General features: G+C 36.9%; 2 protein-coding genes across 2 annotated transcripts; both read left to right on the forward strand.

Moving 5' to 3' along the window:
* The first annotated feature begins 12,210 nt into the window (after window positions 1-12,210).
* Window positions 12,211-14,967, forward strand: LOC103428126 (uncharacterized). The gene is made up of 2 exons (XM_008366226.4): window positions 12,211-12,785; window positions 14,588-14,967. Exons 1-2 carry the CDS (start codon window positions 12,471-12,473, stop codon window positions 14,702-14,704), a joined length of 432 nt encoding a protein of 143 aa, XP_008364448.1. The 5' UTR covers window positions 12,211-12,470; the 3' UTR covers window positions 14,705-14,967.
* Window positions 14,968-16,991: 2,024 nt separating this feature from the next.
* LOC103436418 (pentatricopeptide repeat-containing protein At5g02860) lies at window positions 16,992-19,862 on the forward strand. The gene has a single exon (XM_008374843.4). It carries the CDS (start codon window positions 17,132-17,134, stop codon window positions 19,586-19,588), a length of 2,457 nt encoding a protein of 818 aa, XP_008373065.3. The 5' UTR covers window positions 16,992-17,131; the 3' UTR covers window positions 19,589-19,862.
* The last annotated feature ends 1,968 nt before the right edge of the window (window positions 19,863-21,830 follow it).

Here is a 21,830-nt window from a genome sequence, read left to right on the forward strand (position 1 = left end):
TTCCCTACCATAACATGCTATCACTTGAATAGAGTTGTTCACCATGTGGTTGCATCATTGTTGTAGTGCATGGTAGATGGAAGCTAATGAGGTAGTTAACCACTTAATCATAATCATGATTACCGTTTAGGAGTATCAATCAACATTATGATGAGTGGGCCAGGCCTTTTTTTATATGTGGTGGGATCCACACAAAATGGGCCATGGCAGTTGTGATTTGTAAGCTATATATCTGGCTACATGTACGGGCTCAAGTCCAAACCATCAAAGTGTGGGTCCCTGGGTCTCTGTGCTGTCACGCCGTGATCGGTGCCTTCAACTATAATCTTACTACTAGTCTACAGCTTACAGCTAGCAAATTAATTACTTATGAAGTAATAAAATGAAGAGGAAAAATTATGAAAAGAGTAATGTTAGATTAAATTTGAAGACAAAATTTATAAATTCAATGATATATCATCAAATAAAAATGAGTATATTTATCAACGCTTAAATAATAATTCAATCATCAATTTCTATGTTACTTAATTTACATAATTTTGTATACATATTTAGTCTCTCTCATTGAAAATAGAAAGAAATAATCATGTGTCTACACACATTTTTGTATATAGTTTAGTAATTTTATTTAGCATATGTAAGACTCAAAGGAGAAACCTTTTTGTAATGTTTTTAATGGTTTAAGGAGAGAAAAAAAACGATACTTTGCCAATAAGGTAAAGAGCAATAATAGTTCTACTCAACATTTTTTTTAATACAACAATATTATTTATCTTAAAGGGATTGATGAAAGGGCTAGACCATACAAATGACCAGCTATATTAATTTTATTTGAATACGTATTTGACAAGTATTAAATTTAAAATCTCTTACTTATCAGTAAAGAATAATATCATCAGACTGTAGTATAAATAACAATTATACTTAACATCTTAATTACAAACATCATTACCTTGTTCACGTGTCATAGTTGGTTCCACTACAAGACATCAAAAAATTTAAATAGGAATGAAATCAAGTTTATTGATGGTTAGGGTTTTCACCCTGTAACTTCCTAGGGCTTCCTTCATTGATAAAAAATAATGGATGGACTGCCAATTTAGTCTCTGAATTATCACTTGAGTGAAAATTAGGTTTTTAAACTATTTTTTCTTCAGAAAAATCTGTCATTGAATTATAAAAATCCGCCAATTACATCCCTAATATTAAATTTGAAGCTACTATATTTAATTTTCCCTCAATTTAAGTCACGTTACTTGCATGTGATACACATTGGAGGGTAGATTGGTAATTTTTCATAAAGAAATAGTGTATGAAGTTAACTTTGGAGGGTAAATTAGACATTAGATTCACAACCTATATGAAATGTTAAAGGCTTATAGTGAGAAAAATGACGGTATTACACCATAAAGTGTGTCAAGTGATTTAAGTTGTCGAAAAATTAGATAAAATAGCTTTGAATATAATAGTAGGGATGAAAATAGCAATTTTTAATGAATTTAGGATTTTATTTTACAAAATAATAATAATTCAATGACCTAATTTTCACTGAGGTTATAGTTCAATGACTAAATTGGCACTTTACCAAAAAAAAAAAAAAAATTACAAGATGAAACGAGACATATCACATTTTGATTTAAACCAAGTCCCAACTAAATCATAAGCTTATGAAATAATGTTACACTAAAAATTTTGGATTCTTATACATAAATTTCTTACTTTATTGGATGATATTCTCCTTTTTTTATCGATATGATAGGAAGGATTGGAATATTCCATTTCATCGAGAACAACTTAATTACTTTTTAGGGAACTTTAACGAAAAACTCATGGTATTGTTTATATTAACGAAAAATCATATTTTTACATTAAAAAGTCAATCCTAATACTATTCATTTTACCCTTTATTTTATCTTTATCGTTAAAACTTAAAGTTTTCAAGTTTTTTTCATTAGTTTTCCTTACTTTTTAACTTGTATTATGTTTTCAATTGTTATTGATTCGTAATCTGATAACATAACAGTTAATTTGTTATTGATTCGTAATCTGATAACATAACAATTTAACATTTACAATAAAAGTCGTATATGTGGATTTTGTAGCTTAGAATGCACGGAATGGGAATGGGACAATTGCTTAATTGTCACGGTTGTGATATGGTTGATGTTAACTTGCGAACTCCCCCTTGGTTGGCCCATTTCTTTCCTTTCCAGTTTCCATAACTCAAGAAGCTCAGCTGCCGTTTCCTACCGCGTGGATTGATCTCACTTTTTTACACCCTATGAAAAGCAAAACATTGATAAAAGTCATGCACGACTCAATGGTGAGAGAAGAATTTTAGGTCTGTATTGCACACATATTTTAGATTTGATTCCTGACACTGATAAATCACACAATAGTGATAAGGGAAATGCTGAAATGTTTTTGTGAGTCTTCTCACTTCCGAAATGATAGATTATCGTGGCGAAACTACCAGCTGGCCCTCTTTTAAGAAGAAAAAAATGTTAAACGTTGTTGTGCATGGTTAAGGATAAAGTTGTAAAATGGGACATAATAAATGTGCATTATATATGGAAGTGTTGCATTACAAATTCCTTTTCCCGATGCTAAAGGAATTATGTTTCTTAACCATTAATTAGATTGGTCCAACATTCATGCTGCGATGCTCCACAGGCTTGAATAACAAGTTTATATGTATCATTCCGATTTTCCGTGAGATTTGTTTGATCATATATAATTTCATCAGTTTTGTTTATTAGGGTTTTGGCTGTCTATATTCTTTTCAAATTTAATACAAGATATTTACTCAGAGATGGTAATTTTGTATGTGTTTTTCTATGTATTCACATGCTTTTACGACCCTAGCTAGCTATAATTTACTTATAACTTCAGTTATAAAATCTTTTAATTTTTGTCAATACAGTTGTGATAAGTGTTCGACTCTCATCCTTCTTACTTTTAAGAAGGAAAAGAAAGGTTCCTTCCTACTATAATTTACAGTATATAAATTATAGTTCTCAACCTTGTGCTGTAGAATATCACACTAGTGCGGTGTGAGCTAAAGCTTTTTGTTTGCCTAAGTTGGACTTATACATTGAATAAAAGAAAAACTAACGAAAATTGATTGAAAACTTTAGCTTTTAACCAAAATGACAAAATAAAGTGTAAAAAAATGGTACCAAAAATGACTTTTTAGGTTAAAAATGTCTTTAACGTTAAAAATAAATAGTACCAAAAATGTTTCATTAAAATTCCTTTGAATAGATCAAGATTCAAAGTCGAGGTTTCTTGGCTTAGAAATAGTTACATCTCAAAAGTTGAAAGTAAAGACATTTTATTAAAATCGAGGTTGATTGTTGCTTGTAGAGGTGCACATGGTGCACGCTATTGTTAATTGGCATGCACCGTTGGCTATTTCATGCATCAAGTCGATTTACTATTTGACTTTTGAAAAAAAACAGAAAGATTTTTATTTTTTATCACGAAGATAACTTTCATTATATTAAAAAATAGTACAAGGTCCCAAAAGAATCTGGTAAACAACTATAGAGAAAGTAAAAGACCCAAGTAAAATAAGAGTGGCAACCCAAGATACAACTGGACCCACATAAGCTTAGGCCCCAAAGCTATAAAACAAACAATAACAACCCTACTCTCCAGGAACAAAGACCACATCGCCGCTGCTGTCACATCCTCGAAGGAAGCCAAACTCCGAACTGAGAAAGTTAACACCAAATCCAAGTTCTCTTCGGGTGCGTTTGGTACGCAGACGGGACGGAACGGGACGGGACGGGACGGGACGGAACGAAGGTGTAATTTTTGAAAAAGACATGGGGTATATTTGTCTTAAAATGGTAAAACATTGTGTTCCACAGACGTGGAACAAACCCGTTCCAAGGGGTGGAGGTGGGACGCAAAAACACCCAAAATCTGTCCCGTGGAACAACCCGTTCCACCCATTTTTGGCGCACCAAACGCGGGACGGAACGCCTCGTCCCGTTCCGTCCCGTCCCGTCCCACGTACCAAACGCACCCTTCATGAACCCCTGCAAATATAAACAAACAGAGTAACATATGGGCAGAGAGTGAGCCTAAGGGGTATGTAAAGTACCACCACTTGGCCTTAATGGGGATCAACATGTTGGTTGGGGGAGGGGAAGTGAGGGAGGGAAGTGGATCTGATGTCCAATTTCTGATCGGAGCTCGTCGATTCGAGCACGTGGTGGGATGGATATGAAGTATCACTGCTAGGGAGGGGAGGAAGGAAAATTAAAAGACAGAAAATAGTAAAGGCAGGTGAAAAATGCTAGCTAAGGGGTGTGAAGCCTGGGATCGTTGAGACTTGACTCAAGGAAAACTGAGATTAAACTTAGGGGAAAACCGAGAATAAAAAAGGTAGGGTGAAAACTGGAAAAGGCCAAGGAAGAGGGGAGTTAAAAAGGGAGATAAGAGGGGAGGAAAAGAGGGAGAGGGCAAATGATAGAGAAACTGAAGAAAAAAAACTCAGGGTAAATGTTATTGGCACTCCAAAAATCTCATTCTACACTCTTCACAAATATATTTTTCTTTCCTAATATAGAAGGTTTGGAGTGTAGAATGAGATTTTTGAAGTGTTAATAACAATTCCCAAACTCAGAAGAAAACATAGTAGAGAGAGGAAAAGGAGAAAAAAAAAAGAGTATTTGACTTGAGGGTTGTGGTAATTGGAGTGATTAATGCCCATATTCTTTTGGCCACTAATCGAGTTGTGTGAATTACTCAAGGTTTTCATTCCCCAAATGACAAATCGTTTGAATTGTGAATGAATAGATCATAGCTATCCCCCTTTCTCCTCTTCAGTGCAAAGAGAAAGGAAGAAGCCAATTCACTAACAAACATTAATGGCTCCAAACTCAACAGATGAAGGCAGATGAAACACCCTAGATGGAAAATTGAGTTTAAAAGCGAGGACACAACGCATGAATTAAAGTTTTTTCATTTTGTTAACCCTATATGAATAATGCTAGGTACACTACATTTACGCACTAAATTTATGCATTAAATGATGCGACACCAATCAAATTTGTTCTTTATTTCAAATTAGAGTTTGATTAATAGTTGTAATAAAATTTATATGGTGTAAAATGTACCAGAACATTTGCTGCACAAATTTGATGTATGTAGCACCACTCAACCTATATATTAATTTCCATGTACTTGGAGATTAATCCTTTGATACAAACCTTTTAGAAGTATAATTTTGCACCGTTTGTTTTTCGATGTTAGAAGAGGTCTCAAGGAAGAATTCTCCCTTCGCATGTCTAAGTGCTTTCTTTACTGTGACGGGTTGTCCTAATACAAAGTTTATATCTCATTTCATCTAGATCACCCGGGACAAAAGAAAAACAGTTTGTAGCTTGGATAATAAGGCGAAATGAACTATATGTGTAATCACTAATAACATTACATTTGCAGCCCGAAATGGAGAGAAAGATTTGGTATGGATTGCGAAAGGGCCCAAGAGCACGAACAATTAATTAGAGTAAAATCCTGATCCTTCAGCAAGGGAAGAATGTCACCGCCGCCACTACCACCTCGCTAGCGACCACAAAAGTGGTTGTCCTAAAAAAAACTATCCTGAGTTGCATTGGGTGAAGGCATCGTAGCTCAAAGTTTTCCAACACGCAGTAAGAAAAGTCCCAACCAGATTTTGCCATCAAAATCTTCGCTCCAAAATATAACCATAAGATCTAAGTCACCCACCACATATCCCTTGCAAGCAAAAACAAATACAAGTGAGAAAGGGATGGGCCCTCTAGAACACTATAGCTTTGGTTTCGTTTTCGTTAAGAGATCATTTTGTACTTCTTGCTCAATCTGCTTTTGTTAGTCATTGAAATTAACTAATAAGAAGAGAATTAGCGCAGAAAAAGTGTTAAAATCACTATCTTTTTGCTAATTGAACTCATGTACGAGTCAATCAAATAAAAAATCTTTGTTGTGACCAAGCACATTGAGTTTGATTCTAATAAAACTATTCCTACAATATTGTGGGTTGGATACCTTGAGTACTACTTATTAATTATAGGACCTATCTATTTTTTCTTCTGGTAATGCTAGAGAAATTATCTATTTGAACGATATTTTGTAGACCACATGATGTGACCGTTGATGGTTGGACTCCTCTAAATCATTAAAGAAAAAAATCCAACCATCAAGCGCCAACTCATGTGGCCTACAAAATATGATCTAAAAACATGGTTTCCTTAGCATTTTACTTTTTCTTCTTCCGATCTTATGACTAGTTGTTTTTTCCCTTGTCAAATGGTTGACTATTTATTCAATAGAAATCAAAATCATGAGTTTAATATATTGGAAAAGGATCCTCTCTGGATTTCTTTCACCAAATCCACTCCATCAATCAATTTGAATCTTTGAAATTTGATCAAACGGTTAAAAACAGAAGATCCCTTTAAAAGTTATAATAACTTTAGCCGTTAGATCAAATTTTAAGGATCCAGATTGATTGATGGGGTGGATTTGGTGGAAAGAATCCGAAGATGATCCCTTTCCTAATATATTGACCTAAAAAATTCGAATCATTTCTATTTAACTCATGACTTCGAGTCCATTGCAGAAGGCTTGGCCATCGTTAAGTAGTGAAAAGTATCACAACCGTGTTAATTATCGTTAAAACATATTAAATTACATCCATTGTTGAAACTGTAATCAATATTAGTGGCAAGCAAAAATGCACCGGAGTGAACCTCTTTTTTATTCTACTTTCTTCTATACAATTCAAAAGTAAAAAATAAGCAACTTCGGTCTCGTTTGGCAACTCAGACTGTATTGACTATTTCAGTTGGATAAGATAAATATTCGTCGGATAGTACTAACTAAATTGATCAAGCGTTTGGTGTTGTGTCGAATTAATTTGTCCATCAGATAATACTGTTAGACTATAATAATTTAAAAAAAAATCACATAATAATTGTTGTTAAAATGAAAAAAAAGGGAGAAAAACAGAAGAAACAAAATTTACCACAAAAAGAAAGGTAAAATATGCAGGACTTTTCCCAGCGTGTCTTCCTTTCTTCACCATTTTGCCCATGCTTCAAATTCCACCCTCCCATACAAACCCACTTCTGCATTTCTTCAATCACCCAAAACTAGGGATGGGCAACGGTTATAACGGACAGGTAACCGCGGTTATTTACCCATAACCGTTTACCTGTTAGGTAATTGCATAAACGGTTATACCCATACCCATAACCGTTTATAAACGGTTAACCATACCCATAACCGTATACCCATTTAACCATAGCCGTTTACTCGTTTAACCATAACCATTTACCCGTTTACCCGTTTTTGAACCCATTTATCATTTTTTTTACCCATTTACCCCTTTTTCACTCGTCTACATGTTTTTTTTTTAACAACTTGAAAATTATAAAAAAAAAAATTCATAATTTTCATTTTTTGACAATTAAACACCGTTATAGGTACATTTTAGCATGCATTTTCCTATTTTAATCATTTAAGTCCTCATACAATTCTAATAATTGAAATAATAGTTTACGAACGATATTTTTCTACTGTTAGGAAACAAAGCAACCCAATGGAAGGCTACATGATTCTTGCAATTGCAAATTCACTTGGAGCACCATAGTTGTCCCTACCCAAGATTAGTAGAGCCCCAATGGCTGTTGAGACGCCACCAGCTTGGCCATACATCCTATTGTACCTAAGAAAATGGTAGATAAAGATTGAAGGTATGAGTGGTAAGAGCTTGAATTTCTCAAGTTTGTGGAAGATAAAAAACCATAACCATAAGATCCTGGAGATCGATCCTAGTGTCGTTCCTTGAACTCGGGCATTCGTAACTGTGAATGTTGCTTGCCTACCTGTTACAAAGCTGATGGCAATGGTAAGGCCTAACCAGTATCCATTTTCCTTGTTATACAACAAGCTGAATAACACAGCAAGGCCTAATGCAAGTGAGCACTTGAGAGTAAAAATTAAACTCTTGCGACTCGGGAGAGATGAGAGAGAGGGTAGCGAGGAGGGAGAGATGAACGGGGAACGGGGTGTTTGAGACTTTGAGTTTGGTGGAGAGATTGAAAATTTAGGGTTTTTAATTTTTTTTTTTTAAATTTTACATATATTAAATTAATTGGGTAAATGGATACTCGTTATAATTACAGGCAATACCCATAACCGATGGATACCCGTTATAACTACAGGTAATACCCATAACCGTCCAGTTAAATTTTAAGGATAAACGGTTATACCCATAACCGTTTGTTCGTCTAAACGGTTACTCATAATCATAACCGTGAACTTTAAATGGGCGGGTAACTGCGGTTACCCAAACCCATGAGTATTTTGCCCATCCCTACCCAAAACCCACATCAATTCACCAACCAAAACCACTACTAATTAAATTGAAGATCCAAATTGATGAAGAAAAGAAATCAATTTGTGGCATGGTCTGAGTTAACCGGAGCCGTCGGAGCTGGATCCAACGTTGTTAACGATCGATCGGGCTTCTTGATCTCAACTACCTCTTCATCCACATCGTCGTGCTTCGATGTCGACGACTGAAATGTGACAGAACAGGAAGCGGTGACCGATGGATCGTTAAGGATCACGACGATGAAGCGGATTCGCCAAGGAGCAGATCTATGAAACCGATGAGGGGAAGCGAGTGTGTTTTTTTCACACACCGATTCCAAGATACGCCCGGAATCAACACGTGACAGAAGGATAGTAGCGGTACAATATAAAATACATATAGTCGCTAAGACTCTTACATATAATATACATCAAAGCGCTAGTGGAAATAACTTACAAGAAAGGGAGGCAATCCCTACTCTCAAGTGCACTGCCCTCATAGCTACACCACCTGAAATATTCTCCTCTAACCGCTACCAGTTACTCTGCAAAATAACCCTACACCGTAGGAATGGCGCACATGTTTTGGATTTGATTCTTGACACTGGTAAATCACACAATAGTGGTCAGTGAGAGGTTGAAATGCTTTTGTGAGTCTTCCCACTTTCGAAAGGATAGATTGTCGTGGCGAAACCACTAGCTGACCCTTTTTTAAGAAGAAAAAAATGTTAAACGTTGTTGTGCATGGTTAAGGATAAAATTGTAAAATGGGACAGAATAAATGTGCATTATATATAGGGGTGGTTTTGATACATTACCGTACCAAAACCTCTATATCAATTACCATACTAAATATTTGGTATGGCAAAATCTATTACCATTACCGTACCAAACTTTCGGTATACCAAATAGTTTGGTTGGTATGGTATGCCAATGATAATTGCCACTTTGTTTTACGCCACTTAGTATGCCCAAAATCTAATATTTTTTAATTAATGTAGAAGTGTAAAAAATATAGAAAAAATATATAAACGCTACTCTCAAGTGCACTGCCCACATAGCTACACCACCTGAAATATTCTCCTCTAACCGCTACCAGTTACTCTGCAAAATAACCCTACACCGTAGGAATGGCGCATTGGGCAAAGCAAAACCCGGATAAGTTGCGAAGCTCGTGTAAGTGACAATAACACAACATATGTGAAAATAAATAACATCAAATGATTAAATGTCAAAGTATTGCTACGTCTACATAGGACATTTCTTCTGTATACCGTATCAACCGTCAATATGATCACCGTTAATATCATTCCGTCATTCTTTTCAGATTGTGACTCATCACTCGCCTTTCACCATTTCTAAATAAACACAAGGGTCCAATTGCCACATAATTCATAATTTAACCACCATACGCCTCATTATTACGTATATGAATGGTTATTCAATTATGAATCTCACCACATGTCTATCAAGATAATATTCAGTCATCACACAACCCGAAGTTGTGTAGGAATGACACACCATCATAAATACATTTACATGTAGGAAAGAGATTTTCATCATTACATCTCTTCGTTACGAGTAGGAATGAGTCACATCCGAATCCAATCTCTTTTAGTCAACACCATATAAACTATTTGATTCAATCACCACTTTCTAGATTAAGTCACACAGGCTTGTCAATCTCATCTTTCATACATGTAACAAACAATAGTCTAGGGCTATAGAGAGACACAGTTTGGTCGAAGCCTACATTAGGCAACCGATCAGGATATGGTCCCCCATTGTGGATTAACCAAGCAGAACCACTCCTAAGAACACCATGTAGGTAGTGACCCTCCCCCCCCCCCCAAAAAAAAATTGTAAATTAACCAAGCAGAGTCACTTCTAAGCAAGCATGATCACCCATCGCGGATTAACCAAGCATGATCACCCATCGTGGATTAACCAAGCATGATCACCCCTAAGCACATATAGTCATACCTAAGTAATAAGGATCGCCCATCGCGAATTAACCAAACACAATCCCAAAGTATGGTCTCCCATTGCGGATTAACCAAGTAGGACCATCCATGTACCACTGCTACATGGTGCAGGTTCCGATTATATCTCACATTACCCCATGTACTGGGTTAGCGTTCCTCTACTAGCCCAGCCCTCACATTTCATAATCATTTCAAGCATAACATGCATATATATATATATATATATATATTTTTTTTTTTTTTGATAGCACCATCAAGTAAACATAGCATAGTAGCACACATTTCCATAAAATCATTTGTAAATCCATGTTATATCCACAAATTATGTAACAAGGAATTTCATGGGTAATAACCATATCACTTAATATTAATGTCACTCACCTGGGTTATTTGCACTTTTAAATTCACCAACTCCGCTCCAAGGGACCTAATACAACACACAAAACCCAACTTAGGAAACTTAATAAGACCGACATGTAAAACAAGGTCAAGTGCCACTTGCACATCAAGATGCACGTCAATGGGGAATGACACGTCTCGTGATGAGCCAACTAAGCTCCATCAAGCCTCAACAACATTCTAAAAATAACAACATACTAGAATAGGGTACATTGACTAGAACTTCAACCATTGATAAGGTAGGTCCACTTAGGCCAACAATCTAAGGTTATTCAATCCGGAAGATCTGCACATTGGATTTTCAATCCATAAGTTCTCAAAGGTCCAACAACTAATACCTAGGGTGGTCACAAAGTTGTATGACGATCAAATGATCGGATTGTCGTCAATCACACAAACGAGTGGCGGTTCAATTTGATCACCACACTAAACAATTGAATTTCGGGAAAATGAGCTAGACATAGGTTCACAGGGTCACTAGAAGGTATTTGGTACTTAGACAACACTCGTGGATGGTCCCACACACCGCCACACGCGGTGGTAGCCAAGGTGGAGGGTTTAGAAAACTCAAATTTTCAACACTAACTAAATGAGCTCAAATTTACGTGGTAGCTAGAGCTCAACAAGGGAAACACTTTTCGCAACTAGGTCGACGACAAATTCTAACCGAAAACCGTCCAAATTCACCAGAGAAAACCGGATTTCTAGGGTTCTAAACACCAAACTCTAAAACAAATACGAAAGCACGAACCAAGCATACCAACTTGAAGATTATGATGAAGTTTCATACCTCACTCGAAGGAAATGGTTGCCGGAATCACCGGAAAAATGACAAAACCGTCGGAAAACCCACAGGACTTTACAAAATGGAAAAGAAAATGGGAAATCTAACACTACAGAGATGTAGGACTCGTCAAGAGCTTTCCATGGACACCAAGATCACCCAAAACGGAGGTCGGATGGAAGAGAAACGAGCAAGTCAAGTTGACGGGTCGGTGACCCGATCGCACTCAAAACGGTTCTGCAATTAGGTGCCCATTTTTGGAAACCTGCTGGACTTCCTGGAGGTTTTCCCTCCAATTATAGCATCTGGGGCAAATTACCAAAATTCTCTCAACTTCAAACGACTCTAACTTCTTCGTTCTAATTCATAATTAAGATCCGTTTGCGCCTACGCGCTCGTGGAATCAAGTTTTACCTAACCAACTCAAGAGTTGACCGAAAAGGTTGAGTAAAATTCGAAATGGTAGAAATACTCTTCACTTCACTTTTCTCGAAACCGGAGAATTAATGAACTAACTTCAATTAAATCTCTGTAATATGTCAAAAATAAAATAAAATACTAATTTTGGGATGAGATATCACAGTTTTCGTTTAGTGCCCCCGACTAATAATACCAAGCTTTTGCGTTGTATTAATTGTTTGGTGTCAGCCGTACTAAATTTGATGAATGATATAATTAAGCAGGTGCTTATTTAGTACAAGAGTGCATCAAACAACATAATATAATTAAACAGGTGCTTATTTAGTATGAGAGTGCATCAAACAACTACTAACATATTATTAATCTTATCCAATGCTTAATGCCAAATGAGGCCTTCGTGCAAAGACAACTCAAGATAAGGGAACAAGGCGGGTTCAGAACACTCTCTCACTCGCCCTCTCAACTCTCCAACTCTCTCAAAACGCTATCCCTTGAGCAGACTAAACGACATGGCGGCAACCACAGGCCTCATCTCCTCCAGGACATCCACCTTCTTCTCCGGCGAAACGTCGTCCTTTATCAGCCCTCCTTTCTCCTCCCCATCCTCCTCCCTCAGGTTCGCCCCCGCTAACCTGCGCATGGTGCGTATCCCAACCCTCGCCACTGCCTCGAAGCCGGCCACCACCACCCCCCGCGAGCCCCGCGGCATCATGAAGCCTCGCAAAGTATCGCCTGAGATGCAAGCCCTTGTGGGTGCCCCCGAGATTTCTCGCACCCAGGCTCTGAAGCAGATTTGGGCCCACATTAAGCAGAACAATCTTCAGGTTTACTTTTTGAAACTTTTTTTTTAACTTTGAATTTTATCGCTTTGTGGTTGATTTTTTGAAAACCCTTTTGTCCATTTGGTGTTTAATTGGTACTATTGTAGTTTTTAGAGAGAAAAAGTGTGGATAAGGTTATGTTTGTATGTAATGATTAGATTTTCTTGTTTTTGTGCTGAAATTGCTTAATGTTGTGAATGTGAGTGGATTTTTGCTCGCATAGTTGCGATGGCGTGGATGAAATGTGGGCTTTTGTTGTTAGTATTGTTACTGCACTTAGTTTGCTTCCATTGAGTTTTTAACCGGTTTAAGCTCGAATTTTTGAATGTCTTTTGCTTGTTGGAACTTGGAATGGACTGTCTTGATGTGTATGAGAACTGAGTTTGTTATTTCTGGATTCGAGACTTCATTACTGCCTGTATTTAGATGGGTTTATCCTGTTGCTAATATGGGGTTTTACATATATGGTTTAGGCAATGCTTGAATTGAAAATGAGAAGTGGTGTACTTTGCTATGGCTTAGGTTGGTACTAAGGGTTTCTAGGGTTTGGTATGCTTGTTATTCTGTTTAGATAGGACCGTATAAGGCTGTCCGTATGCAAGATGCGGGGAAGTTTTTTATTTTATTCTTAAATTTTTTCTCTTTGTTGTTTTCTGGATTCTTTTGTATCTGTTGGAGTTCAGTGTTTCTAGGCTGATAGTTGTGTCAGCTAGCAGCACTTACGGACTCCTAATTTTAATGTGTGGCTTACAGAAACTTATTTGGACCGAGAAGGGGGGGGGGGGGGGGGGGAGGTCTTGGGGAAGCTGTTTTGAACTTGTGGGTGACTGGAATATACTACCTTTACTTTACGTTTTCTTTCCATACTGTATTTTGTATATTTAAAGTTTTCTTCCGTAGTACTGGTAAGATGGTGTTTTTGCTCGAGTTCAGTTTATTTATGCAAAAGAGAGAAAATTTTTTGCACAATTTCATTGACAGTTTTTGTGCTTTGTTAAGCTTGTTTCTTGTGCAATTTTTTGTACGCTTTGGCAGTCTGCAATTTTATTTTATTTTAACGGCAAACACTAGTAAAATTTATCTGCACAATACATGTGTTCAAAACTCTTAAATGCAGATCTAACATGTTTTAGAGTTCCAACTTATAAGTAAATGAGATTCACCTGTAAAAATAGAATGGAAATTCTTGGATTACTCTGGTGTTTGATTACGTGAACTCTTTAAAAGATTGCAGACCAATTTTCTTTTGGTTGTATTTGTTTTAGTTTCAACTCACGCGTCTGTTTTTCTATCCATTAATTTATTGCTGCATTTGCTAATTCATTGCTCATCTGCCAATGAGGTTCCATTTTTGCACAAATATAAAGCAATTAGACTGATTGAGCACTTGTTTGCTGATATTGATTGAGGGAAAAAAAATCTGGTTGATAAGTTTAGTTTTACTTTTGTACATAAATTGATGAAATTTTCTCCATTTCCATTTGCTCTGAATCTGGTGTTTCATGTACTTGTTATACGGTTTATTTCCTTTCTTGTGACTATCTAAATATTATATTGGAGGCTGAATATATATCCTAATTTAGGATTCAAAGAATTGATGTTTCCCAAGTTTGTTTAGGGGTGCAATAAAGTGAGTGTACTTGCTTGTGGTTTTGATTCCTATTGTGAGTCTGTGGTTAGGGTTGTATTCTGTTTTGTTAATGTTAAACTATCTTATTATCTCCTTGTATGATGCTTAAAATCTATGTTTTATGTTAACAGCCTTTAATTTTTGCTGACTTTGTCCTTTGGTGTCATTCTTCTAGGACCCCCAAAACAAGAGGATCATAGTCTGCGATGAGAAGCTGAAGAAGATCTTTGCAGGGAAGGACCGTGTTGGATTTCTCGAGGTTGCTGGATTGATCACCCCCCATTTCCTTTGAATGACCCTTGTGTAGGAAGAAAGACTTCGGAACTTCGGACCGTTTAAGAAGCAAAATGTTTTTGTATGAGGGGGTTGTGTTTTGGTACCGCTGAAAAGTCATGCTGCTGCATTATGCTTCTCTAAGTGTTTAGTTTTTGTACTTAAGGAACTTTAGCTTTAGTTAGAGTTTTGCTTTTGGATTCCTTATCATGTGGTAGGCTTTCTATATTACACGATGTCACTGCTGGGCTGCTTCGGTTAAAAAGCTTTAAATTTGTGGAACTATTGGGGTCCAAGAGTTTTAATTTATGCTATTTCTTCTGACATGACTCATTTGAATGCAGTTGGAATTTTGAACTCTCTCAGGATCCTCATAAAGGGGTCAGTACTACTTGGAGAATGATTTATATGGAACGGGTTTACCAAGATGTGCCGTCCCGATTTATTTGATAGAGACAATTACAATTGTAATGAACCTGTTGCATATAAATTCATATTCAGTACTCGGAGCAAAATGTGGTTATATTTGAATCTAAAACTTAACCCTCAACTCTTCTTTCTTTCAAACATAGCCACCAAGAAAAATTGAAAAGAAAAAGAAGAGGAAATTCCCTCTCTTTGGACGGAGAAATGTAAAATTACAAAGAAATTTTATTTTTTGTAATTTGTAAATTTTCTTGTTTGGTTAATCTAAATGAATAATATAATTTGAATATCTAATTTTTTTTTTTACTTTTGACCTCTCACTTATAGAAATTTGAAAATGATACATATCTACATAGAATTTAAACTTGTGAATTTGAGGTCCCGAATTTTTTTATATTTTATTTATTATTATTATTATTTTTTTACATGGAAGAAATTCTAAGTTTCTATGTTTATGAATCCAAATAAGAGAATTGATGCATATCAATTTATAAACTTTGACTTTTGTTCAAATTCCAAGTTTATTTCTCTCATCCAACCACATTATAAATCTCATGGGGTCATGCCACTTGAAATAATTTTTCTATTTTTCCTATATACATATGTTTAAGGATTTTTTATCACCAATAGTCCATGAGATAACTTATTATTTTAATCCATCACTTTTAAAATCAATGAATGTCTTTCCTAACATTCATTAATGCACATCAATTTAGCCATTCGGTTTAAATTTCGTCAACTGTTTGTACGTGGGACCTACAAATTCAATAAAATGATGACACGTGGATTACATAAAATAAGGGTTTTTATAACAAATGGTCTCTGACATTGATCCAGCTCTTCATTTTGGTCTATGAGTTTCAAAAATCAATATATTTGGTCCCTGACTTTCACTATCTCACATCAATTGTCATTCCATTAAAAATTCGTCAATATTTTTTGTTAGTGTGATGATGTGGTCCCACTAATCCAATCATATGGCTCCACGTGGATTAACTATAGGAAACTATTGTTTTTTTAAGAGTGAACCAATCGACGAGTATTTTGTACTGGCATTTCTCTTGCATCCCACAACCCCAATTGGAAAACAAAAAAATTCAATGTAATTTCGATAAAATCGAATCCAAATTTAATTCAAATTTAATTCAAATTTGATAAGATTATAACTCACTAGAGCAAATGATGAGTGAGTTCAGGGAGACCAGGTGTTTTAGTGGTATCATGGTGCCTTACTATTCTTGTTGGGCATACCAAGATGAAGATGATGATGTCTTTTTTTATTTTAGCTTTTAGTTTCTTATTTTACTTTTAGTTTTAAATCTAAAAAAAAAAAATTTCTTATAGTTAATCCACGTTACATCATATGATTGGATTAGTGAGACCACATCAACACACTAACAAAAAAATATTGATAAAACTTTAATAGAATGACTAAACTGATGTGTGGTAAAACATATGGACCAAATTTATCGATTTTTGAAACTCATGGGCCAATATGAGGAGTTGGATGAATGTTAGAGACCATTTACAATAAGAAAAAACTTATTTTGTGTAATTCACGTGTTACCATTTTATTGGATTTGTGGAAGCCACATACAAACTAACAGAATAGATGATGAAATCTAAACAGAATGACCAAACTGATGTGCGGTAATGAAAGTCAGATACGACACTAATTGATTTTGAAAGTTAGAGAATAAAATGATGAGTTTCAATCTTAGGGACTATTAACGATAAAAACTCTAGATTAATTAATATTATCTACATACATAAATAACATAAATTTCTTTATAATTGAACTATTTCTCTTCAATTTGTCGGGGTCCCACCTCCAAACTCGAATTCATGTCCAAAAACGGAAAACGAACTTTGTTTGGTGGAAGAAAACGCAAATATCACAATTTCCCTCGAAGATAATCTTTTGTCCAAGGCCAAAGCCGAAGCCAAGAGTAACAAAATTTACCCGAGTCTCACACCAAAACCCAGCCACTAAACCCAAAACTTTCTCACTCTATCTCCAATGGCAGAGCAAATAGCTCTCCCTCTTCTCCTTCCCAACCCACCTCCCTCCTCCAGACCCTTCTTCCAAACCCACCACCAACCCCAAAACCCAGCCACTCCCCCACCGCCTCCCATGACCCCTCTCCTCCAAGAGCTCCTCCTCCACCCAAACCCCTCCACCCCACAAACCCAAAACCCCTCTTCCCCTTCCACCCTCCCCAGAGCTCGCACTCGCATCGGCAGGTCACGCGACTCCAACCGCGGCAAGCCCTGGTCCCACCACCGTCTCTCCTCCCAAGGTCAGCATATCCTCCACTCCTTTCTCGACCCACAATTCGATTCCTCCGAATTAGGTGAGAAACTTGTTGGTTTAGTTGAAATGCATAGGGATGAATTTGGTTCTAGCTTGGACTCTCTTGCTTTGGATTTACTGGGTATTGTTAAAGGTTTAAGCTTTCACAAGAAATTTGACTTGGCGATTAGTGTTTTCGAGTGGTTTAAGAAACGTGAGGATTGTGATTCGGTTTTGAGTGGCTCTGTTGTTGCTGTGATTATTAGTATTCTGGGGAAAGTGGGTCGGGTTTCAAATGCAACTTCGTTGTTTCAGAATTTGCACAAGGAAGGTTTCGCTCTTGATGTTTATGCTTATACTTCTTTGATTACTGCTTGTGCTAGTAATGGGAGGTATCGGGAGGCGGTTTCAGTTTTTAAGAAAATGGAGGAAGAGGGGTGTAGGCCGACTTTGATAACTTACAATGTGATTTTGAACGTGTATGGAAAAATGGGTATGCCTTGGCACAAGATTAGAGCTCTTGTGGAGGGTATGAAGAGTGCCGGGATTACCCCAGATTCTTATACATATAATACGCTTATTACTTGTTGTAGGCGCGGGTCTTTGTATGTGGAGGCTGCTGAGGTTTTTCAGGAGATGAAAACAGCTGGGTTTGTGCCTGATAAGGTTACGTATAATGCATTGTTGGATGTATATGGGAAGTCTAGGCGGACAAAGGAAGCAATGGAGGTATTGAAGGACATGGAGTTTAATGGGTTTTCTCCCAGCATTGTGTCTTACAATTCGTTGATATCGGCTTATGCAAGAGATGGTTTGCTGGAGGAGGCAACAGCCTTGAAAACCCAGATGGTGGAGAAAGGGATTAAACCAGATGTTTTTACTTACACCACCCTTTTGTCAGGATATGAGAAGGCTGGGAAGGATGAGCCGGCAATGAGGGTTTTTGAGGAGATGAAAAGTTTTGGTTGCAAACCAAACATTTGTACCTTTAACGCCCTTATTAAGATGCATGGTAACAGGGGAAATTTTGCTGAGATGATGAAAGTTTTTGAAGAGATTAAGATATGTAAGTGCACCCCCGACATAGTTACTTGGAACACACTTTTGGCTGTGTTTGGCCAAAACGGGATGGACTCGGAAGTTTCGGGAGTGTTCAGGGAGATGAAGAGAGCAGGGTTTGTACCCGAGAGGGATACTTTCAACACTCTAATAAGTGCATACAGCCGGTGTGGTTCTTTCGACCAAGCTATGGCTGTGTATAAAAGAATGCTGGAAGCTGGTGTTACTCCAGACCTCTCCTCCTATAATGCTGTTTTGGCAGCACTGGCTCGAGGTGGCCTTTGGCAACAGTCTGAGAAAATACTTGCCGAAATGCAGAATGGTCACTGCAAACCCAATGAGCTTACATATAGTTCTCTGCTCCATGCTTATGCCAATGGCAAGGAAAATGAGCGCATGCATATTCTTGCTGAAGAAATATACTCTGGTGTAATTGAACCCCACGTTGTTCTCTTGAAGACACTTGTTCTCGTTTTTAGTAAGAGTGACCTCTTGATGGAAACAGAACATGCCTTCTTGGAACTGAGAAGAAAAGGGTTTTCACCTGACATAACTACCTTGAATGCGATGCTATCAATATATGGTCGGAGGCAGATGTTTTCGAAGACAAGTGAGATTTTGAAATTTATGAATGAGATGGGATATACTCCTAGCTTGACAACTTACAATAGTTTGATGTATATGTACAGTCGTTCAGAAGATTTCGAGAAATCAGAACAGTTTCTAAGGGAGATAATGGAGAAGGGAATAAAGCCTGATATAATTTCGTACAACACTGTCATTTTTGCCTATTGTAGAAACGGTCGTATGAGAGAGGCTTCGCGGATATTCTCAGAAATGAGGGACGCTGGGATTTCTCCAGATGTGATCACTTACAACACCTTTGTGGCAAGTTATGCAGCTGATTCATTGTTTGAGGAAGCTATTGATGTGGTCCGCTACATGATTAAGAATGGCTGCAAACCAAATCAGAACACATACAACTCCATCGTGGATTGGTACTGTAAGCACAACCGACGGGATGATGGAGTTCAGTTTGTCAATAACCTTTGCAATCTTAATCCGCATATATCCGAGGGGGAGGAGTCCAGATTGCTAGACCGTATTAAAAATAAGTGGTCATAATTAGTTTCTCCTGTATGAATGGGGTTGCTGCTTGATTGGCTTAGTTTTAGCCTTGAACGCTTTTGTAGCCTTGAACGCTTTTGTACATCAAGCCGTTCATTACCTCTTGTTATGCTCATGTTATATATATTTTGTTCGGGCATGGAGACGAGGAGGATGTAATTGTCTTGTTGTACATGATTTTGTTGTTTCTCGGAAAGGCTAGCTGCAGGATATTGTGAATATTTTGTAAGTGAACAAATTAAGCTACATGTTTGTTCGGTTTCAATTTAAATGGCCTGGCCTGAAGCGTATTTGTATAGATAAAGCTGAGATGAAGCAGTGGGTGCTGAGTAACTTTCGAGGTATGTACAATTAACTCTTCGTCGTTAACCAAACTTGCCTGTAACTGCGGAAGCTTTGTTTATTTTGATAGTTAAATTGTGAAAATTTTAGGGTTGCAACAATCTTTTGTATGATCAAAGGTTAAACTTTTCTATTTGGGATTTTAAAGTTTCTATTTGGTGCGATGGCAAGTGCCTTCGCCCATGAGCGGTAGGTCTCGGGTTCGAGACTTGGGAGCAGCCTCTCCATAAATGGGGGAAAGGCTAGCCGACATTCACCTCTCCCTGACCCTGCGTAAAGCGGGAGCCTTGTGCACTGGGTACGACCTTATAATTGAACGTTATAAACGAATCTTATACCATCAATTGCAAATCTAATTAGGTATCTACCTTATCCTTTGCTTGTTTATCTGTCTATGAGCTGATAATTAAAGTTTTGCGTGATCCTATTCGTACCACGTTTATTGATCACATTCATGGTTTCCTTAAGTAAGTATATTATATGGTTGCCCTTGGAGTTACAGATAATCATGCATATGACTTCATCATTCGCATTAATAGCCTGCAATTTGGCCCATTGCTATTGGTGAGAAAATGAGCAAGAAGAAAAATACACACATTTTCTGATAGGAGTAGGATTTTTATTCAAGAATATTATACCATGAAACGAACAGCACATACCTGCATTCGAGGCTCTGCGTTCGGTTGGCCTTTTCTCTAATGTCGCTTGTATGAAAAATACGAGACTAGCTACATGCAATTGTTTGTTGCTCAATGATAATAGAATCATCAATTTGTTTGGATTATTCTAGTGTACGCACTTTGTTTCGATTAATCACAATTCGTAGATAAAATGCATCTGAAACGTGTTTGTTAAATCTAAACTTAGTACTTTGTTTCGATTAATCACAGCTACTCCAAAGAAAACATTTTCTTGATAAAAAGCTTTGGGTGGTGGTCATTGGATTTTGGGGTTTCGGATACGATCTTCAAGAGAGTGTTTTTTCTTTCCTCTCCAGCTTAGTAACCCCAGAAGCTACAAGCATTTTCATGGATAAAGTTCTTGGTTGAAAATATCTAAAAATATCTATGAAAATGCTTGCTTAATTCTTTAATTCCAAACTCATTTGTTTTAGGGTTGAAACATTATCATAACCAAGAGAGTGTTTTACGGGTTCAAGACCTCCTTTCTGTGTTTGTCACTGAAATCTCAGACCTGCAAATCATTTTTCTTGTTAAAAAACTTGGTGCTAACTCACCGACATATGTTTCATGGGAATGTTTGCATAGTGTCTTGATCTCAAGTATATTTTCAAATCTTCATATAGATCTTAGTGAAGGATTTTCAGTTGCTTTTATCATATGTTTATTTGAAGAAACTGACTCTGTATTTTTAGAATCCAAAGTTGCATCTCACATTTCTATCATTTGCCTAGTTTTGATTCGGTTCTCGGTGCCATAAAATGATGAGTTCAGAAGATGGATATGCCATCTTTGTGAATACTGAATGTAATGCTGCTAGGTGAATGTTGCATAAAGGTACAAGTTGCTCCATAAAATAGGTATAGGAATTGAGCTTATGTGGTATACTTTGTATGAATCTTTATTTTACACTAGTGGACCAGACTCCATGGAGTCCCCCAATTTTTTAACTGAGTTAGGGTTTTTTTTCGAGGAATCCGGGTCCTTGCCGGATCCTCTTTGTGAGGATCCTGGGGATCTGTCAATCCTGTATGTTCATCGTATATTGTGCGGTTAGAAATTATTTTAATATTTTTATTTAAAATTAAACACAAACAATACTTGACAAAAATTGACCGCATGATGTACGATTAACGAACACGATTCACGGATCCCTAGAATCTTCATCAAAAGGATTCAGAGAGGATTCTGTTGGTTTTTTGGGCACAAACTTGACG

The sequence above is a fragment of the Malus domestica genome, chromosome 05 (genome assembly GCF_042453785.1).
Source record: "Malus domestica chromosome 05, GDT2T_hap1".
In the NCBI taxonomy this organism is placed as follows: Eukaryota; Viridiplantae; Streptophyta; class Magnoliopsida; order Rosales; family Rosaceae; genus Malus; species Malus domestica.

What these genes read in the sequence shown, in the direction of transcription:
- LOC103436418 (XM_008374843.4), top strand. Translation starts at nt 17,132, where the DNA reads ATGGCAGAGCAAATAGCTCTCCCTCTTCTCCTTCCCAACCCACCTCCC.
- LOC103428126 (XM_008366226.4), top strand. Translation starts at nt 12,471, where the DNA reads ATGGCGGCAACCACAGGCCTCATCTCCTCCAGGACATCCACCTTCTTC. An exon ending in TTAAGCAGAACAATCTTCAG is followed by an intron (nt 12,786 to 14,587) that starts GTTTACTTTTTG and finishes TCATTCTTCTAG; the next exon opens with GACCCCCAAAACAAGAGGAT.